This window comes from Chelon labrosus (genome assembly GCF_963514085.1).
Source record: "Chelon labrosus genome assembly, chromosome: 2".
Taxonomy (NCBI): domain Eukaryota; kingdom Metazoa; phylum Chordata; class Actinopteri; order Mugiliformes; family Mugilidae; genus Chelon; species Chelon labrosus.
In genome coordinates, this window is record NC_140338.1 from 18,671,791 (window position 1) to 18,694,093 (window position 22,303).

General features: G+C 41.0%; 3 protein-coding genes across 3 annotated transcripts; 2 read left to right on the forward strand and 1 right to left on the reverse strand.

The window, feature by feature from the left end:
- Nucleotides 1-5,353: 5,353 nt before the first annotated feature.
- Nucleotides 5,354-7,865, reverse strand: ccdc86 (coiled-coil domain containing 86). Its single transcript, XM_084557848.1, has 4 exons — nt 7,218-7,865; nt 6,725-6,854; nt 6,555-6,629; nt 5,354-5,533 (listed from the first exon to the last, which is right to left on the reverse strand). The coding sequence occupies exons 1-4, from the start codon at nt 7,754-7,756 to the stop codon at nt 5,387-5,389; spliced, it is 891 nt and encodes a 296-aa protein (XP_084413974.1). The 5' UTR covers nt 7,757-7,865; the 3' UTR covers nt 5,354-5,386.
- Nucleotides 7,866-8,825: 960 nt separating this feature from the next.
- Nucleotides 8,826-17,093, forward strand: glb1 (galactosidase, beta 1). Its single transcript, XM_084573123.1, has 16 exons — nt 8,826-8,980; nt 9,448-9,617; nt 10,120-10,270; nt 10,877-10,937; nt 11,022-11,116; nt 11,208-11,388; nt 11,546-11,604; nt 11,688-11,809; nt 12,674-12,714; nt 12,822-12,934; nt 13,022-13,096; nt 14,780-14,869; nt 14,950-15,063; nt 15,399-15,530; nt 15,758-15,997; nt 16,298-17,093. The coding sequence occupies exons 1-16, from the start codon at nt 8,930-8,932 to the stop codon at nt 16,589-16,591; spliced, it is 1,989 nt and encodes a 662-aa protein (XP_084429249.1). The 5' UTR covers nt 8,826-8,929; the 3' UTR covers nt 16,592-17,093.
- A 193-nt stretch (nt 17,094-17,286) lies between these two features.
- cldnd1b (claudin domain containing 1b) lies at nt 17,287-21,888 on the forward strand. Its single transcript, XM_084564706.1, has 5 exons — nt 17,287-17,389; nt 17,676-18,190; nt 18,391-18,495; nt 18,805-18,942; nt 20,402-21,888. The coding sequence occupies exons 2-5, from the start codon at nt 17,905-17,907 to the stop codon at nt 20,620-20,622; spliced, it is 750 nt and encodes a 249-aa protein (XP_084420832.1). The 5' UTR covers nt 17,287-17,389; nt 17,676-17,904; the 3' UTR covers nt 20,623-21,888.
- The last annotated feature ends 415 nt before the right edge of the window (nt 21,889-22,303 follow it).

Consider the following 22,303-nt stretch of genomic DNA (forward strand, 5'->3'; position numbering starts at 1 on the left):
CACAATACTTTAAGCTGCTTTTAAAATAGACTGTTCAGTAAAAGCCTGTAAAAAAATAAAAATAAAAAAATAAAAAAAATCACATTTTATAAGCTCTTTGTGTTTTTTGTACTCAAAACTATAGAATACTGAAGTAGCTAATTACTAAGTATACAAGAGGAGGACCAGTACCTACTGTATTTACTAAAGTACATTAGTACTGACTTAAATCAACATGGAAATGTGATAATCTAAGATAAATGCTAAACTGCAATGGGCAGTTTGTAAAATAAATTCTCATAGCATTGCTGTTATAATTATTTCCCACATATTTTTTGTTATCAAAACCCCAATGTCTACATTACCCATTATGCAACCTGTCTGCATAATGGGCAAAAAAAAAAGGCTGGAGATCAGGTGCGTCAGTAGCAGCTGAAATCTACCATAACCATGTTTGTCAAACTCCTCAGTTTAGTGTCTAATTCTCAACCCCAACCAGGATTTGTACTCCACCCAACTCCATAAAAAGGGTGCACATGCGTACATGCAGCTGTACATGCCAAACCCTTTCAACAGACTGATTAGTAACATCAGTGAAGTTCCCCTTTAAGATAAAACATTTCAGCTCCAGTTCTGGGTCAATGACACCGTCCTGACATGATGTATCTCTGTAGTTACAGTAGCTTCACACCCATCCACACCCTGATTCCTGGTACTGTTGAGTCTTACAGGATGACATGTGACTTCTGATCCTGTGACTAATAGTTTGTAGCAGAGATGAGATGTTACCCTGATAAGCCAAACATTAAAACACAAGAAACAAGGAGGCAAAAGACACTGAAGCAGTGAAGGACAGCTTCAACTAACCTGAAGCTGACCATTGTTATCAAGTGCGCTCACACCCATCAAGTTGTATTGTGCAATCAGACCGTTCTCTATTTATACTGAAGACAGGGTTAATCAGTATCTTGTGTATGTACAGAACTAACTGATAACTGTCTGATGTTGTCATTTCGTTTTTGTGAAAATTAATTATGTGTTTCATATAGAAGTGTGCATTGTATTTTGAGCAACAGAAGACACTATGTTTGGACCCATTTTTCTTCGCATGGGTGAGGCCTGTTTATTTGTCACATTGGCAAACAAGTCATTTTTGATGTATAGTGACGCACCCTGGAGACATTAATCAGACCTTGTTCACAATGCCTGGGTAGATCCAGACAATAAGAAAACATAACAGTATATGGAGAATAACACATATCCACTCAGATATGAATTAAATAGTGACGTCGTAGTTTGAATTTATGCTTTATGCTGCGTATCCAAAAATAACAATAATTTACAAGATTTATTTTCTTCTCACATTTAAATAACTTAACTGAGGATAGACAAGTCACTTATAGATGTATCTGTAGATTATGTAAAACACAATTTCAAAAATTTATATGCCCATGAACTGGTCAACCTGAGCAGGAGGAACTTTGAAAAGTTGTGAAATATTAATGGCAGTTAATAAGTTTTACAACACACACTTTTAACACTTATCTGTATCATGTAGATTATTTTTTTAACCCGTCAACATGTGTGTTTTAGAGTGTGATTATTTGGCTGTATAATCAAACCTAAATGATACACTATGTGTCTCTCTCTGAATAACAATGAGTGCAATCTGTAAAAATTGATACAAGACAACACAATCCTCTACACCGTAAAGATGACCTTAAAGAGAGCCATGCCGAAGTGGCACACGGCGAGGCTGCCCATGAACATGATCTCAGGGTGCGGAGCAGCAGCAGTGTTTGTTGTAGTGTTGTTCGTGTTTGTCGAGTTTCCTGTTGTCGCTGCTGTTGTCTCGGCCGTAGCAGGGTTATTCGTAGCAGCGCCACCAGCACTGGTCGTGGTCGCGGCACCTGCAATGGTCGTAGTAGCGCCACCTGCTACGGTCGTAGTAGCGGCGCCTGCAATGGTCGTAGTAGCGCCACCTGCTACGGTCGTGGTAGCGGCGCCTGCGATGGTCGTAGTAGCGCCACCTGCTACGGTCGTGGTCGCGCCACCTGCAACGGTCGTAGTAGCGGCGCCTGCAATGGTCGTAGTAGCGCCGCCTGCTACGGTCGTGGTAGCGGCGCCTGCAACGGTCGTAGTAGCGCCACCTGCAACGGTCGTGGTAGCGGCGCCTGCAACGGTCGTAGTAGTGGCGCCTGCAATGGTTGTAGTAGCGCCACCTGCTACGGTCGTGGTAGCGGCGCCTGCAACGGTCGTAGTAGCGCCACCTGCTACGGTCGTGGTCACGCCACCTGCAACGGTCGTGGTAGCGGCGCCTGCAATGGTCGTCGTCGCTGCTGCTGCCGCAGTTGTAGTGGCAGCAACTGTGGTTGTAAGCGCAGCAGGCGCCACTGTCTGCCCATTTGCTGATGCTGTCAATCGATAATTAACACATGGTTATAAAGAGGACATAAAATTTGCAACACACTTCTAAAACAAAGCGTTCATACTCACCGACGATCAGGAGTTGTATCATAACGATAAGAAGCATTTTTAATCTCTGACCTCTCACCTCTGAGAGAAAAGAAAAGGAAAAAAAAACAATCTTTATACTTGATCAAATTAAACTTAAAATGCAGAGTCCATCAGATCATTTAAAGAAACAAACTAATAATGCAATAAAACTTCTTTGGCATGTTTCTACAGAGCAATCCACAGATTTAGTACTTACACAAGTCTGAATTTAAATGCTGTGGCCGCGCCGAGCTGTAAATTTGTTCTTGACTCTACGGTGAATGTTCTCAGCCCTCAGCTTCAACTCAGCTTTTTATACCATGGGAGACGGACATGATGGATGATGTGAAAGAGAACCAGCTGTATACATGTTTGAAAGATGATCATTCCTTCCACGTCAGTCACCTCAGTGTAACAAATCGCTTTCTTCATCCATGCATTTTCAAGCTCATGAGAATACTTAGCTACCACAGAAGGAATTAGAAAGCAAACAGGTTGGTGACAAACTGAAGAATCAGTTTTGCCCGGCGACACAATGAAGACAGTGTGTATATGAAGAAGAATTACTTGTGCTAAGGTTGCTTAGGTACGACATTAACAGTGACTGATGTAAAATGTATGGAATGAGAGTACAGGTGAATGTCTTTGTTTTCACCGTGCCCCGAGCTTTACGTCCTTTGACTCGGACCCCATCTTGTGATGCATTCACTTACGTAGACACCTCATCATAAGGTTATGTGTCACAGCCGATACTAGCATATTACTGGAGGTCACAGAAAACACACACACAGGTGCTTCTACTGGCAAAGATCCTTATTAAATTGTAGTTTACCTCTGTGATTATTGTGGTATCTTCATCATTTCAGTTCCTTTTATTTTAATTTACGCTTAGTGTGTGTGTGTTGGTGTGAAAAAACAACCTTAAATGTTCATTCTCCTTTTGGAAGAGACGAGTAAAAAGATTTGTTAACTGAAATGAAAATCAAAAAATCTTTCTCACACGAATAGAAAAGTAAAAACTTAAAAGGGAATTGTCTTTAGACTTGGTGCATGAGTTTTACTGCCTTCATAATGTCTTTCAAAATGAACTTCTTAAATCTTGCCCCGTGACAAATATAATAAAAGAAATTATTCATGAAAGTAATAAAGATAAGAACTAAACTGAACTTTTAAATAAATAATAAAAGTAAAGACAAATAATAATGTACACACACGGGCAATAAGCATCCTACAATGTGGTGATTAAAATGTTTTCATTTGTTAGATTATTCATCCAACATAACATTACACTGTGTAGTTTTCACTGTCTCTGTAAAACAAAGTGTCCTCTCAGCAGAAATGTATCAAGGCTAGATTTTACAAGATATCTCTCTGTATATTTAAAGTCAATCGTTGCCAAGGAAATAATCAGCGGGGGTCCAAAAGAAAAATGCTTAACAATGAATTCCACGTTTAACAGTGACTCCTCCAGTTTGATACATATTTCACTAAATATATCATCTATTTATGAGCCTGGTAGAGAACCTTAAACAGAGAAAAGCCTCTATGAGATTTATTGAGCTCCACACCGTGCAACGACCTCTATGTCTGTCACACAGACTGATTAACAGCAATATTTTTTCTGTCTGTGAAAGTTTAAAGAACCCTCATACTCTATTAGTATTCATCTGTTAAGATTTATCTTATCTGCATACAAACCATAAACGTGACAGTTATTTAAAGTATGTTATTAAAACTGTGATCAGATGACTTAGTTAAAGGGCCATTTTATTAAAAATAATATAATTTATTGATCAGCTGTCTGTGTTCTCTGTAGCCTGTTCCTGTCTGACATACACTGACATGTGGATGTTACTTAGACATGTACTGCCCACCTAAATGCGAATGCTAACCAGGCAACCACACCCCAACAACACTCCCTAACGGCAGCAGCATGACCCAGCAGGACAATGCAGCCTGACGCACCATACAAACCGTAAGAAACAGCTGTAAAACATGAAAAACAGCACAAGGTGTTGACCTGGCCTCCAAATCCACTAGATCCCAAACTGATGAAGTATCTGTGGGATGCACAAAGGCCCCGACTCAGACAATAGGACACCCTCAGAAGGCCTATGTCCATTCTCTGATGAGTCACAACTGGAGGCACAAGGGTGACCTACACAATATTAGGCAGGTGGTCATAATGTTATCACTTCATGTATTTGACTGTTTCAGTGTGGATTTAATTTTGTTTTACTTTAATGTGCTATATTGTTGTTTATATATTTTGCATTATCTCACTGACCTCACCCAGCATCAGTGCCTCGAATGATCAGATGTTTGTTTTTTCAGGACGGCGATGGGTGTGACAAACCTGGTCTGCTTCATTTGCGAGGCCTCTTCCAACACAAAAGACTCCGACCCGACGGTATTAACAGGGTTTATGTAAGTTTATTTTTACCGTCTTAAAAGGATTTTATTAGGATCACTGTGAATAAATGATCCTGAGGGAAAACTTTCACACTTTATCACCACAGTCATAAGGACGTACGGTACATCTATAGAACAGCAAAACCTGTTTCCAGTCATTAGTCTGTCGGTTCAAGTTTTGTAACTCGACACAAACTCACCACATGCTGTTTTATTTTAATAAACATAAATATTGGGACAAAGTCGCTCAATTTCTTTTAAGTGTGCAGCTTTAATGGACATTTATAGTCATGGCAATTAGAAAAACTTAAAAATGTTTTTCAAATACAGTTTTAAATAATATTCAAACAATACTAAAGTTGAGTCGTCACCTCGTTGCCTTGTGTTCTTACTTCTCCACTAAAATATAACAGCTCATAAAAACTCGACTGATCTCAGCCAAAGACACAACACAAAGGCAAAGGGCTGAACAGATGTGTGTTTTATTGTCAGACAGTCTTTAAGTGGACTCCGGCTCTGCCTTTTTTTGCGCTTTGGTTTTGGCGTTCTGCTTCTGTGACTTCTGCAGCAGAGCCAGCGTGTCTCTCTTCTCAATTCTCCTCAGTTGTTTCTTCTTCATCCTCTTGATCTTTGTTGTGTTCCGGATCTGCGATACAGAAGAGACAGAAGGTCAGATCTGGGCTGATTTTGTTTGTAACATTAACATCTCTTTCCAGTCAAAAATGTGTGGAGGAAACCTCAAGCCATCTCCTTTGACATTCATCCTAAACTCTTAATGCAACACACTAAGGCTGCATGTCATGTCGACTGTGTCAATACGTGTTGCAGTGTTTACGCTGCAGGACTGCAGAAAATTGCCAAAAAAGTCCAAATCTTAACATCAGAAGGGTGGAAATCTTTAAACAGAGACCCAGTGAGTTGGAGCATTTAGTAAAAATGAACCCTCCAACCACTGTGGCAAAGCCGCTACGCGCGAGCATCTCAAGAGAGAATATCCACCCGTCTTCTGGTCTCTTAACAATGAGACAGCAGCATCAGTATTTGGACCATCACAGTGAGTTTTGCCTGATTCTTGGTTAGTGGTCAGACCCTTGGGCTTACTGTCGTGTCCTTACCTCGTCTTTGATATTCAACAATAACTCTCTAAAGCAGACGCTACCAGCTAACAAAAGAAAATTTGACGTGTACTTTAGTGTTTTAGATTGGTCCAAGTCCCATCCACTAACATGGAAGAGGCGGAGCTTATGACCTATACTGCAGCCAGCCACCAGGGGGAGCTCTACTTGCTTTGGCTTCACTTTAAAGAATCTGTTCTGTTGTCCATCTTTTATACAGTCTATGACATAGACTAAATGAGGTAGATTCCCATTAATGTTCAGTGGTTAGCACCAAAAAAACTGTGTGGGCTTCCGTCCACATTCGAAAGACAGCCATGTTAGCTTAATTGGTGATAATAAACCAAAGGGTTAATTGAGTAATCAATAAAAGAATCGACTGAAAAAAATAATCGCCTGTTGCAGTTCTACACCAGACATAAACTGCAGCTTCTCTCTAACTATTTTCAGATCTTTAAATGAAGACCAAAGTCTTACTTAGAACACAAGATAGATGCTTGATAAATGTGCTTGTGTGTTTAACTGTATTTGTGTTAACAGCTGCTGACGTACCACTTGAACAATCTCTGCTTTGCGCTCGTTCTCTGCGCGACGCTTCAAGTTTTCTTCTCTTCTTTTTCTCTTTTCCTGTTGAGACAAGTGAAACACGATAAATAAGACTTGCGGGGAGCAAGCAGTGCGCGGATATCGCAATCGACAATGCATCAAACTGCTCCTGCTACCTCTTTCTGTCTGTTTTTCTCATCTTTAAGCTGCTGTGAATACTTTTTCAGGAGGTCCTTCTCCCGCTTGGCCTGCATCTTCTTTTCCCAAGAGGAGCACAGCGGCTTGTCCCTGACCAACGCGGAGAACCTGGAGGACAAACATCACATGGGCATGGGTCAACAGACAAACCAGGCTGGTACACAAGTTCACAAATTTTTTTTTACCAAAATATAACAAAGCAGCAGACTTTAAATGATTGTTTTACTTACTGAAAGTGACAATCTGATTGTTAGATAATGTGATTTAATACCCAACAACATTCAATTTCAGATTCACTGACTGATTTAGTAACAACTGTTTGTCAGGCATCTGCTTTCCAGTTGTGTCTCAGAGATGACCTAGTCTCTAACACACCATGCTGAAGTGGTTAAACTGTAATTTTCCTTCCTGAGGAGTTGAATGATCATGCTAGATCATCTGAAATAAAGACACAGCTCCTGGTTTGTTTACCTCTGCTTGTTGCGGTCCTTCCATACTCTTCCTGACTTGGGTTTTCCCAGAGGGATGGCCGGGGTTTGTTTGACACTTGGAGCCGGACGACTCTTCTTCTTTGGGACGGTCTCTGAGCTCGCAGGGGCCTTCTCTGCCCCTGTAGGCTTGGACGGAGGACCGTCTCCGCTGCCGTTAACGTCGACCTTATCTGTATCCGCTGTTGCTGCTTCAGTCTGCGGCTCTGCTGGCTCTGCTGGCTCTGTCACGGTGCAGGGCTCCGGTTCGACCGTCATGTTGGGCTCTTCCTCTGTCAGAGTCTCTGGTTTCTTCTCTGGCTCCTCTTTGTTTTTTTCCACCGCCTGCTGCTCCAGGAGGACAGACCTCCTGGTCCTCCGGCTGGGAGTCCTCAACGGGGCATCAGAGTCCACCAGTGCGGCAGGAGGACGCACTGTGCGGCCGCTGCGGGTCCGTCTGGTCTCCGCTGGAGGATCCTGGACCTGATCTTCTTCTCTTGCCGCTAATGACGCTTCTGACATGGCTTTCGTCCTCTTCGACATATTTGCTAATTAAAGAGACTACACCACATTACTCTGATAAACTTGTGTACCCACGTGTGATTTCTCCCAGCGTTGTATATGTCGCGTTATTTCCGGTACTATGACGGAGGAGAAACAACATCGCAACGCATCACCGCCACCTACAGGCGTGGAGGAAGAACTGCACCCATGAAATTGATAAATCTTTTCATTGAAGAATTTTCACTAAAATGACAAAATAAAAATAATAACGAACCGAAAAGAATTATTACACTTTTTTAAGGTTTATATTTATTTATAAGGTACAAAAAAAGGCCAACTGAGAAAAGTGTTACAACACTGACAACATGTCGGTTATACACAAACAACAAAACATTATGCAGGAAAAAACAGCTTAGAGTTTTTATTGTATAAATGTTTGTAAAAAAAAAAACCATATATATATTTTTTTAACATACATTTACAGTAAGAGATTGTAAATATGTATGTTGAATATATAAGTTGTAGCGAAAGCTATGGATAAAAAATAAACAACATAAATAAATCTGAACACTTTATGTATGTAAACGGTTATTTTTCATAATCCCCAAATTATCATAAAATATGAATATGTTTTCTGGAGTCTTTGAAAAATAGTCTGGAATGAAAAAGATATACATCAATTATACCACAAGTATAATATTATTACTTACTAAATATTATTACTAAATATAATATACAGTAAATAAATAATATTTAAAATATTATTTATTTACTGTATGTATTTATTGCTTGAATGTTGAAACTTAGTTAAAAGCCATTGTTTTATATACAGGCTATTTCTTTCAGATCCTCTTTGTCCTACATAATGTTATCTCTATATTTTCCATTAATACTGTACAAAGTAAAACAAATATATATATATTATTTTTTTTTTTTATCGTATTTTATTTGTGTCAGTGAGGTTGCGTCCTCTTAAAACATGGAGCCATCTCGTGGATGAAACGCACAACACTGCCACCAACCGATTAACACGAGTCAGTACGTCGCCAACATGTCACATGACTTTACTTCCGCAACTCATGATGACACGCTCGTTCAAAACACACAGACAGGGAAGTGAACACTACAGCGGGTCGTGGTCCAGTTAATGTTGCTTGTTCGGGTGCTTTAAATTACATTTATTGCATCCGAATCGGAACAACGGGAGTCAGCATGGCTCTCCTCAGAGTTGGCTGCCTGCTGCTGCTGCTGTTCGGACAATCAGTGAGTATATACGATTTTTAAGAATGACAGTTTTTAAATCAGCTCTGGACAATAGCCTTTCGAATTAAATAAAATGTTAAACTCAGGATTAGGAGATGGGTTTTTAACATAAATAACTTTAATACTGTTTGTGAAAACAGTATGTGTCTCAGTCATTTTTAACTTATTGTCTGTTCAACGCAAAACATAAATAAATGACACTAATTTGATCTAGAAGTGTTGATCAGATCTTTAAAACACCCCTAATATGATTGTATTTTAAAATATTTACCTTACATTGAGACATGTTTCACAACCTTCAGCAGACATTCAGTCTGACTGCCTCATCAAGTCACCTGAGCTGTCATCCCTGTCTCATTAAATCTTCAACCTTTATGGAACACGCTGACTTACCTGTTTTGAAACAGGTAAGTGATCAATACCTATAGATCCAGCTGTGACTCGGATTGTGTTGTGTTGACCTGCAGCTCGGGGCAACTCGTTCATTCAGCGTGGACTACAACAACGACTGCTTCCGTAAGGATGGGGAGAAGTTTCGTTACATATCAGGCAGCATCCATTACAACAGGATCCCCAGGGTCTACTGGAAAGACCGTCTGCTCAAGATGTACATGGCAGGACTGAACGCCATCCAGACGTAGGGTCACTTCATGTCTCACTCTCTTCTAGTGTGTCTTTGTATAGTTGTCCGTCACGTGACTTTTGGATTGTTTCCATATTTCGTCTGGCCTCAGTGTGAGAAATGAAACATGAAATGAGTTGGTTTGAATTGGCAGCTTTAAAGTATTTGTAACGAGTCACATGCGCTGCACCACAGAGTAGAGTCAAGTTTTTCTACGTTTGATATTATTTTTAGGTTGGAAAACTGATGAATCTGTGGATTTAATGTTTCACCGTGGACTGTGAGATGTTAAAATGGGTATTTTAATGCACATTTTCTCCTACTGCTATGATATAAAATATCATAGCAGTAGGAGAAAATGTGACTGTTTGGTTTTTTCATTACTTTTTGGTTACTAAAGAAATAATCAAGAGACTTGTTCAACAAAAATAAGCTCACCATTGTGTGCTACAACAAACTGAGGGTCTGACGTGTTGTATTCTTTTGGTTTAACAAATGTTTTGAATTCACTTTGCAGCTACGTTCCCTGGAACTACCATGAACAGCATCAAGGCCAGTACAATTTTGCCGGAGACAGAGACTTGGCACATTTCCTTCAGCTGGCCCAGGACATTGGTTTACTGGTCATCCTCCGGCCAGGACCCTACATATGTGCGGAGTGGGAGATGGTGAGAGAGGCTCTCTGTATTATGTATTTTCCTTGTGTTTTTGGAGCCATTCTGGGCCAAGCAGTAAACTGAACTTTTAGTAAAGGTTGGTGCTGGTGGTACATCTGGTGAAAGTACAAAAAAACAGTCTACTGCTAGGGAAAGTAGAAACATAAGCTGTGTTTTAACGACTGTAGTTTACATTTACATTTACTAGTTAGTGCTAAACAGAGGCTGATGAGTTATTAGTTTATCAGATATTTGTTTTTGTTTTGTTTTTTAAAAACAATTAGTGGAAATTGGAATAAATCTTAAGGCTGCAGTACATGGTGATAGTGATAGCCTTCACTTTCTATTTTACACTGTAATCCTCCCTCTGAATGTAGATTTTATCTGACGCATCAGAAACAAAGGCTTAATCGGAAGTGTGTGTTGCATAATTTTAGTTTTAAATCTCCTCGCTGTTATCGGCATCTGTTTTCTGCATCTTTAAATTCTTTTCTTAATGCAGAACAAACCCACAGTTTTAGACACCTCTGAAAGCAGCGTCTGTTTACGTTGAACTGGACTCCCATGTTGTGTGGTTTATTCATATTTGGTCGTTGTCGGTGTAACTCTATCACCCAGGGTGGTCTGCCTGCCTGGCTGCTCAACAAGAAAGAAATTGTGCTGCGATCTTCAGACCCAGGTGAGGAGCAAAGACAAATGAAAGATTAAAACAACGAGGTTCGCATGCTCTCATTTAAACAACACTGCACTTTGTGTGTTGCAGATTACATTGCTGCAGTAGACACATGGATGGGGAAGCTGCTGCCTATGGTAAAGCCTTATCTCTATCAGAATGGCGGTCCGATCATCAGTGTACAGGTGAGTGTGAAGATCTGGGCCTGTTGTGCATTATATGTCAGTGCAGGACTTGCTGAAAGTAACAACGTCTCTCTTTTGATGTCACTGATAGGTGGAGAATGAGTACGGCAGTTACTTCGCCTGTGACTACAACTACCTGCGTCACCTGACGACGCTGTTCCGGTCTCACCTGGGTGATGAGGTGGTTCTGTTTACTACAGATGGAGCTGGGCTGAGCTACCTCAAATGTGGTGCGATACAAGACCTCTACGCCACTGTGGACTTTGGGCCAGGTAGCTATCGTCCTGAGAGATATCACACACACAAGTTATATTTTTAAACGGCTTCCTGTTTTAACCGGAACACCGACTCAGTGTTACATGCAGTCAGAAGTCATAAGGAAGTTACACAGCTAAATGTCTGCATGTCTTTGCCTTGTCATCTTTCTAGGTGGAAATGTAACCGCGGCCTTTGGAGCACAGCGACACGCCGAGCCTCGTGGACCTTTGGTAATCATCCTCCTCAGTGCATTTCGTAATAGATGTTAACAGCGCTGCACATTTCTCTCACAGTGCCGCTTTATCGATCACAGGTGAACTCTGAATTTTACGCTGGCTGGCTAGACAACTGGGGATCACGTCACTCTGTCGTGTCGTCTACTTTAGTGGCCAAATCCCTGAACCAGATGCTGGCGGTTGGAGCAAACGTCAACATGTGAGTCGGCTTGCACCCCGATGCAGACAGTAGGAAGACATTTAGAATTAGCACCAGGATGCTGAAATAACGTCTTCATCTATTACCAGAAATGTGTGTCCAAATTGTTGGACAGTTGATCCAACCGTTTCGATCAAGATTTGTTAGATTTGTGCAACATTTATGGGGACATTTATTAATTATCACTGCTACTGAACAGTACCACCACAGATACATAAGACTCAACGGTTATTAATGGGAATCTGTGGTACATTAAAAACTGAGTTTATAACTTAACTACAGAGTTAACTGCTGATTAAAGGCGTCCAAGTTGACAACATTTACCTGGTTTTATTGCAGACACTTTGACTTGTCACAGAAGGGACAGAGCAGGTGTATTAATGTTGGCTCAGTGCCTTTAACTGTTAACCTGTAAGTCTTGCTGCTCAAGACTCAATGCTCAAAAGCTGGACCTCCTCTATAGTGAATGAAACCACAATTAAGATGCCGGTGCTTTTCATACAGCGACAAATCAAAATGCATTTGTAATGTAGTCCACGAACCACAGACAGAATTTGCGGAGGTCCACACAAAACACTGGTTTAATGACGATACGATACGACACGACACGACACGACACGACACGATACGATACGATACGATACGATACGATACATTAATTCCCCATAGTGGAAATTTGAGCAGATCCAGGCTACATTACCAACATGGGTAATATATGATGAATAATCAGGCTGGTTGCAAATGGCTAAATTATTCTAAAGTTATAATAAGGATCGTACTAATTAACTGTCTGACCACAATGAAAGGATTTCATGTCTTGTTATTAGAATACATTCATTCTTACACTCATACTTCTTCTTTCAGTTACATGTTCATAGGAGGAACGAACTTCGGATACTGGAATGGTGAGTAAACGGACCGGTTTAATAAAATAATTCGATCATTTCAAAAACAAAAGCCACACCCAGTGCTTTCAGCCTGAGCACCTGATTCTGTCTCTTAACACCATCAGGTGCCAACGCGCCGTACAGCCCTCAGCCCACGAGTTACGACTACAATGCCCCGCTCACAGAAGCAGGAGACCTCACAGAGAAATACTTTGCCATTCGGGAGGTGATCAAAATGGTACGGACACCTTTTAAAACCTCTGACGTTTGGTTGAGTTATAAGCATGTTATTAATTAATGTAACTGATGTTTATTCCCATAATAGTATCGCAAGATACCAGAGGGACCAGTCCCACCAACTACTCCAAAGTATGCATATGGTGCTGTTGCAATGAAGAAGGTAGGTACTCAGTACTCCAGTCCAGTACCTCTATTCTAAAATATCCATTGATCACATGAGCATCGCGGTTTTTAAGAGGCAGCCAAAATGTTTACCACTGTGAGAGAGTCAAGGCGTTACACAGATCCACGAACAAACTGAAAGAACACTATGGACAAATTAGGTTTGTCTGAACATTTATGAATTTTATAGTGATGTAGTTATTAAAAAACTAAACAGACTGTTTTCTGCAAAGGAACAGGCACCTTATCATTAAAGCTGCATTCGTACCAATTTCCATTCATGCTGTGACACCATGAGAATTAACTTATTTAACTTTTTCAACTCTTGTTTTATTACAGACCAATAGTGTGCAGAGACAATGGCCCTGTTTGCACGGGACCAGTTTTACCTGGGGATCTCTAGTAATTTGCAATAATTGTGGAGGTCGTCTGTGATCTTAATCCCGTGCAAATTGACCATGTTCGTTATTTGTAAAGTAAAATTACCTTCCCCTATTTCTACCAACACAGAGGCCCTGTGGTAACACTAATCCAGTGCTAATCGGCATCTCTGTGATTTTGGGGTTGTGTTTTTATTTTTCGTGAGTTTTGTTTGATTTGCGGCTTTTTAATTCCTCTTGTCACATAAGAAGTATGAAGCCTCAAGTTTGGAGAGCTGTTAGGGTGCAAAGTCGAGATGTGGCTGATCCAGTCACAGAAGAAAGCTCAAAACCATCAGACGAACGAAACTGCAGAGGATGATGAGCTGGATGACATGCGTGGCACCAAATTTACTTAGTGATGCAGTAAAACACAGAGTTCACTTTTCCCGTGCGAATGCGCCTCATGAAACGCAGACGTAGGGGTGTCATTTCTAATAGGCGGTTTAGACTTCTATGTCAAATTGATGCAGAAGCTACGGCGACAGCACAGAGCATACGCAGACACTGCGCAGACCCTAGTACCGTAACTGACGTACACCTCCCCAGAAATGTAACTACACGCTGCGGCGATGTAAACCACAAGAGCTGTAATTGGTCCATATGGTAGTAGCGTGTTTCCGCTTTAGTATTTCCAGCTGCTTCACCATCTCCGCAATTTTCCAATTGATTGTTTTGGATCACTAAAGATGGAACACATCGAGGAAAGGTTAACAATTCACCATTGTTGAAAGTGAAGCAGGAAGTAGAAACAAAAATTAACCCGACTGACAAAGAAAGACACAGCGCCTACTAGCGTTTGTAGGGTATTTTTACAGAGCAAGCCAGACTGACGAGCGCACAAGTATAAATGTCTCGCACCGACGTAGGCTACGTGCGTAGGTTACAGCATCTATGTCCTGCAGTACTCTAAACGAGTCTTAAATCACATGATGTCCCCCAGGTAAAACTAATCACGTGTGACTAGGGCTAATAATGTAATATAAAGGGATGTTAACACAATCTATATGTAGGTCTGATGCTCTTCGATAATACTGTGTAATCATAAAGCATTTATTTCTATGATTAACCGGCAGATACTTGTACTCAGATGTCAAATATGGTCTTACAGATTATACAGAGATGCTGCAACGTTTAAATAGAAAATGTGCAGGAACCTTTTTTTTAACAGTGTATCATGTTCGTTACAACTTGAGAATGGACGTTTGTTGTCTTATTATATAAATCATGAAGTAAAATACAATCTTTTTTGCCACCTGCAGCTCCAGACGGTGACAGATGCCCTAGAAATACTTTCCTTCTCTGGCCCGGTCAAAAGTGTGTATCCTCAGACTTTCAGTGACTTGAAACAGGTATCCCTCAGTGTTTTCCTGCAATGTTTATTTACATTACGTTGTGACACATGATTGACGTGTTTCTTTCTGTCCTGTAGACTTTTGGCTTTGTGCTCTATAGGACTACGCTACCCGTTAACTGCAGCGAACCTACGCCGCTGTCATCTCCGTTGAACGGGGTCCATGACAGAGGGTACGTGTCGGTGGACGGGGTGAGTGTTTCCTGTCAGAATTTATATTTGAGGGCACAGGTTTTATCATCTCGTCACTACATCAGTTAAAAGTCGGGCTGACTGTTAAACCACAATAGTCTTTTGGTGTTGACTGGAACGTGTGCACAGCATCTTTTATTATGTTCACTGTTTAGACCACGCACGGTGTCAAAATGACTGTTTTTGACACTAAGAGCTGTCATGTTTCAAGTGTCCCAGATAAAATAGTGTTTTCTGTATCTGTTCACTTAGCTTTAATTCCATTTTTTGGGTTTGTTGGGGTTTTTTTTTGCTCTGATCACAAACGTACAATTTCTTTTTCTTATAAAACCAAGGCGCCTGTTGGGATTCTCGAAAGGTTCAGAGTCCTAACGATTAATGTGACCGGGAAGGCTGGCAGTCAGTTGGACATACTGGTGGAGAATATGGGCCGAATCAACTACGGAAGTTACATCAATGACTTTAAGGTTCGTGGCTCCAAATTCACATCTAATGTTTGTTCTCTGAAATATATGAATCTAATTAACTTTCACAAATCTGTATTGGTGTGAAGAATACTCAAACGCAAATGGTTGATCCTGTTTGCATCTGTGCACATATGCTACATACAACATAATCAATCAGAATTGTTACGTATGTTTGATTTATTTCACGTTGCTGTGGTTCAAACTGTTATCCTATGTTCCTGTCACAGGGTCTGGTGTCAAATATGACTCTGGGTAAAGACACGCTCACCGGCTGGACCATGTACAGTCTGAGTATTGACGAAGTAGTCAGCCAGGGCCTCCTCCCGGAACAAAAACCCACGCGAACAAATCCTCCTCAGCCTGCCGCTCTTTCCCCTCCGACCTTCTACGGGGGGAGCTTCGTCATTCCTGACGGCATCCCGGACCTCCCTCAAGACACCTACGTCAGTCTGCCCAAATGGAAGAAGGCACGTGACAGGAGGTTTTGTTGCTGTTGTGTTCTGTGATGAGTGTTTATTGGATGATTTATTGACTAGAATATAGAAAGAAAATTAATCTTCAGCCATTCTGATCATTAATTAATCATTTAAGTAATTTATGAAGCAAATATGCCACACGTTTTTTTATAAAGGTATAATTCACCCCTATTGAGCTTTTCTTTTATAATGTCATTCATCCTCCTTTAACATTTGTCCTTTCAAAATGAATTAAGAGAGCCCGGTGCAAATGAACTAATTACATTTTCTTTGTGGATTTGTGTGTTTCAGGGACAGATCTGGATCAACGGCTTCAACTTGGGACGTTACTGGCCGAGCCGAGGCCCCCAGGTGACGCTTTTCGTCCCCGCCAACGTCCTCAGCACGGCCGCACCCAACAATGTGACCGTTCTGGAGCTGGAAGGCGCTCCCTGCGGCTCCGGTACCTGCACCGTGGAGTTTACCGCCACACCCATCCTGAATGCAACAGTGCACCCAGACGCCACACAGCACCGGGAGCTGTTTGTGAAAGAGGACTGTGACGAGAAAGGACCTCGATACTGCCCTCAATTCCTTTTGCACTAGACTCTCTGAAGTATCAAATCAGCACTTTCTGTGTGAATTTAGTTTGTGAAAGTGTATCATATGAATGAAGGTTAAAGTGGGTACGTGGTGTCAGGGATGGAATTTGTCTTTATGAAAAGCAAGGAAATATATTTTCAGTCAAAGCCTGTATTTTTCCAGCACTGGGTGTCTCTACCTCACGGATTATACTTATTGCCTTTTTTTTCTTCACAGAGGGATTATTGCCAATTAAAGCACCACAAATACATAGAAATGTGTATATGTATATGAGATTGTTTTATTGTTTTTTAATGTAAAAGCTGGGACTGCTGATCTGGAGTTTATTACCGTTTTGGGAGTTTTTTTCCGAAGCTGTTGTAAAAAGTATAATTTTAATCAAAAAATAAAAGATTAGATTCTATTTCAGTGATCCTCTTCATCTTTGAATGACACGGTGCTAGCCGGATGCGCTTATAATTACTTGGTGGATAAAAAATTTTACAGCAACACAACGATTTTTATTTTGTCATTTTTTTTTTTAATAAAACATAATAAACTTCATTTTCCATGAAATGTAATTTCTACTAGTAGTTTTAATTTTAATTTTGTATTATGTGATCCACCAAATGGCCTCAACGTGTCCAATTTTATGACACTGACTGTAGGTGTCCGGTAGGTGGCGGTAGCGCACCTGCAGCTAATTTGGGAAAAAGAAAAAAAACAACAGAAGAAGAACATAGCGGAAGATGGCGAATGCCTGCTTGAAATAACAAGCACTGGTGATAATGCTGCTATTATAATGTTTTGTCCAACCGTGAGGTAAAAAAAAAATATATATATATGTATATTTTAAAACATTTAAATTTTACGTGATAGATAGATTGAATAAACGAGGCAGTCCTTGGCTGTTGTATCGTTAGCAAGCTAGTAACATGCTAACTTCCTTAGCCGAGGAAGCTACAGTAGTTGTCGTTAGCTGAAACTGATGTAACATTTCCAGTATGTGTATTATTTGTAGCTTACTTACAGTCAACCATCCTGTGTAAACGTGAACAAGTAGTTAAATTAACACTAGCTTGTGTGTGTGTCTTTGTTTTCTCGGCAGGTTGTGAACGCCTCGGTGTTTGGGACAAATACAACATGATCAGATACTGTGACAATTAACTGAAATTATAAGACATGCCGTAGTGCCTTAACAACAAGTGGCAATATACTTTTTAACCATACAACCCAGGCTTTTTCACACATCAGGGGTGAAAGACACCTATTTTTATATCAAACAGCAGTTCTTGTATAAACCAAGTCCTCAACAACGAGCTGTCTTCCTGTCGACCATGGTGGATAACCGGTATGCCACAGCTCTGGTCATCGGCTCGGTGCTGAGCCTGCTGGCCACCGTGTACCTCTCCGTGGCTGTGGGGACCCAGCACTGGTACCAGTACAGCAGTCCTCCGGTCAAACAGAAGGACGGCAATGCCTCGGTGCTCAAAGAAGAGTTCATCAACGGGGAGTTTGATGAGAACACCTACAGCAACCCCATGTACCGCCTCAACGGCACGCTTGGTCTGTGGTGGAGGTGCATCCTGGTCCCCAGCCAGTCACACTGGTTCAAAGAGCCAGGTATTATACAAGTGGTACAGCTGTGGAGCTTTTGTAACCCAAACATGTCCATCTACAAGACCTCTTAAGACCTTTCCTCCTAGATTAAGTTTGGAACAACTGATCTGCAGCGTTGCCTGTAGCACATTCAAAGATAATCAAGACATAGACTATGTGTGACTCATATATGTGATGAATAATATTTTACTCTTTGACTTCAGACCCCAAGATGGAGACCCAGTGTGTGAGCTTCACTCTTTCTGACCAGTTCGCCATAAAGTACAAACACCCTGGAAATAACAGCGAAGAGGATCTGCTGAGAACATGTGAGTCTTCCCGGCGGCATCCCGTCTTTGTATTGTGTTCAAGCGCAACTTTTTTGGCTCAGCTTTAATTGCCGGAAAACTTTTGAAGTCCGTCTGGTGTTTCTGTTCCTCAGCCTTATTGTTTTGTTTTCGGAAGACAAGTTTTTCTACATTCATTTCTCTTAATCTGAAATTATTGCTTACTGTAAAGGACTTCTTCTTAAGTTTCTCTCCTGCCTCTGTCTTTACATTCTCATGCCATCAGTAAATATAAGATGATGCAGATTTGGATTTTAAGAATTCATCCTGTAATCCTTGTCTTTTCTGCAGACCTGTGGAGGTGCCAGTTTCTCCTGCCCTTGGTGTCACTGGGCCTGGTGTTCCTCAGTGGCCTCGTTGGGGTCTGCGCCTGTCTGTGCCGCAGCTTCACGCCCACCTTGGGTGTGGGAATTCTCCATCTTCTTGCAGGTGAGATCAATAAGTGCATATAAACTGTAATGTCTTCCTGGTTTCTGAAGTTTGGATTTAGGTTTAATGCTCACGACATTTCCTACATGAAGGAGGCAAAGGACAGTCATGAACTGCCAGTCAAGCAGATTCCCTCACAAACATACGGTTTGTGGGATAGCGGATTTTTTTAATACGGATCTCCCAGCTGGTATTGGGAGATCCGTATCATTGCAAATCCAGGAATTTTCTTAAATGTTCGGATCGGTATCATTCCGAAGTTCTTTATTTTAGGTCTGCTATAAACCAAAATACATCTAGCTTCAAAGCGTCTTCTTACTCTTCACTGGCTACTGTCAAAGCTGCCGAACATTGAAGAATAAGATGCAAAATCACGTGACTGAATTAAGTCAGTCAGACAGAAATTTGTAAACTATGTGGATGTTATGCGAGGTGGTAGTCATTCAATGCTACCAGCTTATCCCGAGTACACTCAGGAAACAGTGGCACCGAAACAACAACAAACACTGAACGCTGCGTTTAAAAGGAGAGAAATATTACAGAGAGGATTACAGAGTTTATGGCGTTGGATGACCAGCTCATTTCTGTACTAAAGAACAGAAGTTTTCACTGTCTGTTGGATATTCTGGAGCCAAGGTACAAGCTACCCTCTCCTTGCTTAATTAGCATTGACACTCCTATTTATTGGACTTAATCCAGTCGCACACGTGATCTAGGACACGTAACATAAGAAAAGCCTTTATGAATCTCCAGGGGAGGAAATTTGGTTTATCGAAGATGGGATCGGGACTTAGATCAGCTGATACTGAATGTTAAAAGATCAGTATCGGATCACGGCAAAAGTTGGATTGAACATCCCTAGTTTTTAAGGGATGAAAGGTGTATGACTCTTCTGTAAAATAACTGGAGTCATCAAAGCTCTGGCGCTAAACTGGTCGTTATCCTAAACTTAATGGATATGTTTGGTAAAGTGAAATATTACAGAAATCCTATTGACTCTGAGGCTAGAAAAAACGTGTGAGCATGCAGCCCTCCAGCGAGGGAAACGCCTCACTCCAAAACAAATACGTTTATTTTCCAGTCTTTTCAAACTGAGAGGACCAACAAACACAGAGTGGCCTTCAGGGCCTCTGGTTATTCTGGTTATTCAGATGATGTTTGCCTCAGTGGTGAGTGGATCTGAGCGGCTCACGTTTTAATAAATGTGCATCAACGGTCGCTTTCATTGGAATCACTGCAGAACAGAACATAGAGAAGACATCTCAGTAGACCGCGTGTTTACGAACAAGGAAATGCATCTCGGACCGACCGTAGCCACTGTGGCCTACGTCGCCCACGTGTACGGTTACATCTTCAAGGAGCTGCGTGTCAGGTTACCCCAGCTGAGTCGTAGCTACGGGATAGAAGTGACGAACAACTATAAATTCAGCTTCATCCGACGATCTCTTCTGCTCATCAGGTCTTTGCTCTCTGGGCACCGTCTGCTGTTTCCTGGCGGGAGTGGATTTGCTCCACCAGTATTCCACAACACCAGAAGGGGTGGAGGGCTCACTGGGCTGGTCTCTCTACCTCGCCCTCATCTCCTTCCCCCTGCAGATGATGGCAGCTGCTCTTTTCCTGTGGGCGGCCAGGAGCCACCGCAAGAATTACACCCGCATGACTGCATACCGGGTGGCATAAAATAGACGTACTGCTCTGAAAACAATACGCTTTGACATATCCTGAAGACATCTGGGTGCCGTTTAAGAGGGGATTTAAGTGGATGAAGGGGCGCTTGCTGCAACTTTTTTACCTCCTAACTTTTACAAACAAGTCCGTAGTATCACAGTCTTAAAGAAACGAATAAACGAAACAAGTCTGCAGCTAATCACCATAAATACTCACATCTTTAGGTTGTGTTATCCCACTTTGCTTTTTAGCACCTCTAACCTATATCTGTATCAAAAGCATGTTCTTAATATATTTAACATCCAGATGTTATAGCTCATTTGTGATTTCCGGTGTGTCTCTGTGCAGTATTTCATTGCCTTCTCTTCGTTTGCCACTGCTTCCAAAGCTGCTCACCACATTGCCCTTAACTCATGTCTGCGTTATAAAGTTGCACTGTCACAAATTTCAGACCTGGAGTTATCCAAGTCCAAGTAGCGTTCTATATTTAGTGCATGAAAAACATTAAAGGAGCCTTTCTAAGTTTATTACTGGCAGATTCTTTATTTGTGTTTGTGTGTTCGCTCTGATATTTGCATAATCTTAAATATCAAGCCTTTTGCTGTGCATGCCTTTCAAGCTGACATTTCCGCCATCTGTGGTAATTGTTGATTTCCGTCTGGTCGGCTAAATGTCTCAAAATGTCACTCGTCTGGAACTTAACCACTCATCTTCCATTGTCACCTGTGTTTATGGATCTAATGTGTATAAAAACCTGATTCATTTGAATGTTAAAAATCGGAACTGATTTGAAACCACTCGAGGAAACCTGTGACCTTCAGCCCAAAATTGACACTACTGCCATTTTACATTTGCAATAAGAGAAGTTTTACTATTTAAGAGTATATAAATGTGTTTGTTGTTGTGGTCGCAGCCAGTGACTGACTCGTTTGGAAAGTAAGTTTTGCATCAGTTTTAGCCTTTCAAATGTTGATACTTTTGAATAATAATAATACTAATAATGCTGACATTTGGAAAAAAATAAATCTTCAAATGCACAAGAATATTCTTGACACTTTTAACATTAGTGTGGAAAGGTTTCTACTTTTTGTGTGCGTTAAATTCCAAAATGACACATTTCATAGCACAGAATACAAATTGTGATGTTTTTGTTTCACAATGTCGGTGTATACACATCTCGTGGGTGTATACGCACCAGCTTTTGTAAATGTTTTTATGTATTCGGAAGCACACTGTACGACTCTCTGTATTCATAAATTTGACATTTGATGACTTTGATAGTTGTGTTTGTGTTGCTTTTGCTATCTTGCTAATTCACTTTAAATTGATTCGTGGAGAAAGAGCAGGAGAATATGATGAGGCACGTAACTGCAGGTAGTCTGCTTTAGTACTGAAATGTCTCAACAGTTATATCTAAATCAAAGCAAAGCACTGCTCTTCTTTGCAGTGAATAACATCCTCTAATTCAGGTAGGTATTGGGTTGTTTACAGGTTTCAGGTTGGAACCACCCACAGATGCTCCTAAATAAAAATCTAAACTTCACACCAGTAATGTAGAACTGAAGAAGCCACTTAGATAATAAGAAACATCTTCAAGGAAAGCTCAAACAAGTCCAGTTGATTTTGTTTGAGCTTTGTTACACATGTGCTTTAACATGGATTACTGAGAAGCTTCAGCTCAACAACTGTCTTA